Source organism: Quercus suber, unplaced genomic scaffold, assembly GCF_002906115.3.
Source record: "Quercus suber isolate HL8 unplaced genomic scaffold, Cork oak 2.0 scaffold_682, whole genome shotgun sequence".
Classification (NCBI taxonomy): Eukaryota; Viridiplantae; Streptophyta; class Magnoliopsida; order Fagales; family Fagaceae; genus Quercus; species Quercus suber.
The window spans coordinates 227,974-232,876 of record NW_027070123.1 but is presented as its reverse complement, the minus strand read 5'-3'; the positions used below and the strand labels follow the sequence as shown (position 1 = coordinate 232,876).

At 33.4% G+C, this 4,903-nt stretch overlaps 1 protein-coding gene across 1 annotated transcript; it reads left to right on the top strand.

Moving 5' to 3' along the window:
* Positions 1 to 2,991: 2,991 nt before the first annotated feature.
* Positions 2,992 to 3,737, top strand: LOC111987739 (cysteine-rich receptor-like protein kinase 7). Its single transcript, XM_024019478.2, has 3 exons — positions 2,992 to 3,080; positions 3,188 to 3,338; positions 3,429 to 3,737. The coding sequence occupies exons 1-3, from the start codon at positions 2,992 to 2,994 to the stop codon at positions 3,735 to 3,737; spliced, it is 549 nt and encodes a 182-aa protein (XP_023875246.2).
* Positions 3,738 to 4,903: the final 1,166 nt, after the last annotated feature.

Sequence of the window (4,903 nt, the reverse complement as noted above, 5' to 3'; positions counted from 1 at the left end):
TTATCATCTTTTCTTCCCCTAGGCAAAATCTGAACCTGAGTCATACCCATAAAAAAAATGAAAAAAATTGAAGATTTTGGTAATGCGAGATCCCCTTCTGATAATCATCCATTTCCCATAAAACAAATGCAGCACAGACGAAACAGTCATCAACGGCAGAGCAATGTACCTGTAATCAACAGCGGCGGGTATGGTGAGGGTTCAAAAAGGGTATGGCAAAGCACCACGGTACCGACAACGGCGACTGATCAAAAAGGGTGAGGGAGACTGATGGAGGGTGGGGGAGAGTGAGGAAACGTGATTGCAGAGAGCGAGGGAGAGTGTACAGAGAGAGTAATGGCAGAGAGCGAGGGAGAGTGTACAGAGAGAGTAATGGCAGAGAGCGAGGGAGAGTGTACAGAGAGAGTAATGGCAGAGAGCGAGGGAGCACGAACAGGCAAAGAGTAAACAGGCATTGTGAGACGTTGGGTTTGAAAATGTAAAGCAAATTCAATTTTGTACTTACCGAGTTATGCATTTATAAACAACCATTTTTTTTAATCGCAAAAGGCCATGTCTACTTTGCCAGCGTGGCACAAAGCTGAAGCTAACTAGATTATATAATAATCGAGTTATTTATATAACTCGCCCGTCTTATTATCGAGTTACAAAAAAAGGAGCATTTCCCTAATTACTTTGGGAAAGAGGGCAAAATGCTACTTTTTTTGCTCAAAAAGGGCAATTGCCAATTTTTTCCCTACTTTTAATGTCTCTAGTATCGTAATTAAAATTGAGAGAATTTGATTATAAAAACTATTTTAGAACAAACAACTCATGCTTTCCTAAATCAAATTTACTACCATAAGTCAACTCGCAAGAAATATAGAAAGTAGGGATTCGGGGAGTGATAACCATAGTATTGCATGAAATCTGGTGACATGTGTGAAGAGAAATGACATGGGGAACAAATTCTGCACCATTGTTGCTAAGCGACATCACTTTTTTGGAAAATCCTTCGTTTAGGCCCTAGAATTCTAGTTTTTGCTGTTTTTGGTCATTTTTGTTTCCTTAATAACATTTAATTTAAAAGTTAGAATAAGGTCTCATCTACTTTGAGATTTCTCTTAAAGAAAATGGTTTTGAATCCCTCAGTTTGTTCAATTTTTTCGTTTTTTGTAAAATTTACTATTTTTCCATCTAATCTTATGATTAGCGTGAATTAGGTTTTGCAGAGAATTTTCTTAGCTACCGAAGGGTTTCTTTTTAGTATTTAAATACATTGTAACCTTTGTGAGATATACATTTTGCACATGATATTAAATACTTCGTAGCCTCTTTTTAGTATAATATGTTTTATACAATATCCAAACATTCACACTAGATTTCCACATGAAAAAATGTTGACATAAATATGAAAGAGTGTGGACATTATTGATGAGAAACATTCAAAGCCATTTGTACAATGTTGATAAAAAATAATATATAATTTTCAAAATCATGACAAGAGAGAGAGAGAGCAGGTTTTCCAATAATTATAAATATTTATTACTTATAATAAAATGCAGGAAAAAATACGTACCTACGGATTGCCATTGCCATTGCCATCAGTACCATTGCTCTGCTTGTAATTTTATCTGTATATTGTTTTATCTGTTAGAAGTATTGGTTAAATGATTAAATTTACCGTATCCTAACAGCTTAAGCTTTTGGGACAATCGGTAATTTAACATGGTATCAGAGCATGAGATCCTGAGTTCAATCCTTGTCTCCTCCACTCTACCTCTCATTTAAATTCCCACGTGTTGGGCCTCACCTATTAAAAGGTAGTTTCGGCTCACACGTGAGAGGGAGTGTTAGAAGTATTGGTTAAATGATTAAATTTACCGTATCCCAACAGCTTAAGCTTTTGGGACAATCGGTAATTTAACATGGTATCAGAGCAGGAGATCCTGAGTTCGATCCCTGGCTTTACTATACCTCCCATTTAAAATATTAAATTCCCACTTGTTGAGCCCCCACTTATTAAGGGGAACTTTAGGCCCACAAGTGAAGGGGAGTGTTAGATTTATGGTTAAGTGATTAAATTCACCATTTCCTAACAGCTTAAGCTTTTGGGATAATCGGTAATTTACCATTATCTACACAGAAGGAGAATAATTGTACTTCAAGGTAGATGGTTCCCATATAGATTGTTCTCGTTTGATTATTTCTTGATTATTTATTACCTAAATGAAAGTTATGATTTTATGTAAATTTTCATAGGTAATAATGACACAAATGATAAGAAAAAATTTCTTAGTTCAAAGATATCTATTGGAGAAAATGAAATTCCAAATAATAGAAATAACACGCATGATGTAATTGTATTTAGCTACGAATGTATAACCACCGCCACAAACAATTTCTCATTAGAACGCAAGCTTGGAGAGGGAGGATTTGGAACTGTTTACAAGGCAATTTCTAAAAAATTCTAAAGAGAAACGTTTAAACTAACTTATGTCTAACATTGTCTTATTTGATCATCACAACAGGGAAAATTACCAACAGGTCAAGAAATAGCTGTAAAGCAACTATCAAGAAATTCAGGGCAAGGAATAATTGAGTTCAAGAATGAGTTGATACTCATATCTAAACTCCAACACATGAATCTTTTAAGCTTTCGGGTTGTTGCATTTTTGGAGAAGAAAGGATGTTAATCTATGAATACATGCCCAACAAAAGCTTGGACTACTTATTTGGTTTGAAAAGCATTTAATTTTTTTCCAAAGACTTCATTTTTTTTCCTCAATGAATATATATAATTATCTATTGTACTTTATGTAAAGTATATTATTGACCATATATATCTTTTTATATTGGACAGATTCAAATAGAAGCAAGTTACTAAATTGGAAGAAATGTTTCAACATAATCAAAGGAATCGCTCAAGGATAGATTTATCTCCATAAGTATTCAAGATTATAAGTAATTTATAGAGATTTAAAAGCTAGCAACATACTACTTGATGAAAGTATGAATCCGGCGATCTCTGATTTTGGCATGGCAAGAATTTTCAAACAAAATGAACTAGAAGCAAATACTAATAGAATTGTTGGGACATAGTAAGCCCTATACTTGTGTTTATTTGTTGTTAATTAAACATTTCTGCTCCTATAAGCTCATTCATTCATATGTGAAATGCAAATATTTGTTTCATGTTTTTGTGTAGTGGTTACATGTCTCCTAAGTATGCTATGGAGGGTGTGTTCTCTATAAAATCTTATGTCTATAGCTTTGATGCCTTGATGCTTGAAATCATGAGTGGTATAAGAAACAACAGCTTCAATCAGTCTGACCATGTGCTCAATCTAGATGGATATGTATGTAATATGAATATAAACTTTGGATCATCTACATTTTCAAAGTTGTGCATATCCAACATTTTAAATAACTATTACCTTTTTTTTTAGGCATGGGATTTGTGGAAAGAAGATAAAGGACTAGACCTAGTTGATCCAACAACTAGTGATTCAATTGTTACAAATCATGTGCTGAGATGCATTCATGTCAGCCTCTTATGCATGGAAGAAGGTGCTGTTGATCGCCCTACCATGTCAGATGTGCTATCTATGTTGACAAATGAAAGTACACAATTGCCTTTACCTAATAAACCAGCCTTTACAATTGGAAGGAAACCAAAAAGGGCAATTATTCCTATTAAAGAATCTGAAGTTCATATGGCAAATGAAATATCCATTTCTGATATGGATCCAAGATAGAGAGTATGATTTTCTTTTATTATGTTGCATGTATATTAGGTTTGAAGTAACTGTGAGATGACGAGTAACATCCAACGGGTCGAAAAGTAGCCAAAAAGTGACTATCAAGAAATTCAAGGCAAGAAATAATTGAGTTCAAGAATGTTAACATTCAATCTGGTTAAGCTTCATTTCTTTTCTTTTTTCTTTTTTCCAAAAAAATTATATATCAATTATATAAAGTATATAACTTTTTATATCGGCCAGATTCAAATAGAAGCAAGCCACAAGATTGGAAGAAATGTTTTAATCTTATTTAAGGAATTGCTCAAAGATTGATATATTTCCATAAATATTCAAAGTAATCCATAGAAATTTAAAAGAAATAACATACTCCTTGATCAAAATATTAATCTGAAGATTTCTATTACAAGAAATTGTAGCACATTTTAATATTAAAGAACCGGAAGTTTATACGGTGAACAACTTCTCCATTTTAGAGATGGATTCCTGATAAATGGTACAATTTTCTTCCGTTAATTATCTTGTATGCTTGTTAGAGAGGAATAAGTTCATATTATATATATATATATATATTGTTTTTTCCTTTTTCTTCTTTTGGCCCAAAAGTTTTTTTGAGACAGATGTAAGGTAGCTCAAATTATGGCACTGAGAAGAGAATATCACCGTAATTTTACTAATTAATTAGTTCAAATTTCTTGTAGTAACTTCAAGTTTTTAATTGGTTGATTCTCAAGCACAAAAAAGTTTATATTGGTTGCGGTTGTAAAATGTTCTTCAGTTTTAAAAACCGAATATTTGGAAATAAACGCACCTTTGGAGATCTGCAGATTCTTGCATCAAAAGCGTAGGATTAATCTGGAAGTTTATCACCGGCCACGTTGGGTGGAATGGTACTTTCCCAAGCCTTAAAGGTTTGTGGGGTTTGAGGACCCAAGTTCGAGTGGTCCTGAGTAGGGAGGGGTGGAGGTAGTATATTAGCTTCATTAGATTAGGGTTTCTATCCAAGTTAAAAATAAATAAATAAATAAAATAAAATAAAATAAACACAAACACAAACACGAAGAAGTATAGTTGGTGAGGTATGTCTAATCAGATTAATGCATGGGTTGGTAACAAGGTTTTATAATAAATAAGGTGCAAGCCTGATATCCCTTCTTGTATAA

Bases quoted from the DNA above. Each gene is read 5' to 3' on its own strand.
- LOC111987739 (XM_024019478.2), top strand. From the start codon at position 2,992: ATGAATCCGGCGATCTCTGATTTTGGCATGGCAAGAATTTTCAAACAA. The intron at 3,081-3,187 runs GTAAGCCCTATA...GTTTTTGTGTAG, and splicing joins AATAGAATTGTTGGGACATA to TGGTTACATGTCTCCTAAGT. The intron at 3,339-3,428 runs GTATGTAATATG...CTTTTTTTTTAG, and splicing joins TGCTCAATCTAGATGGATAT to GCATGGGATTTGTGGAAAGA.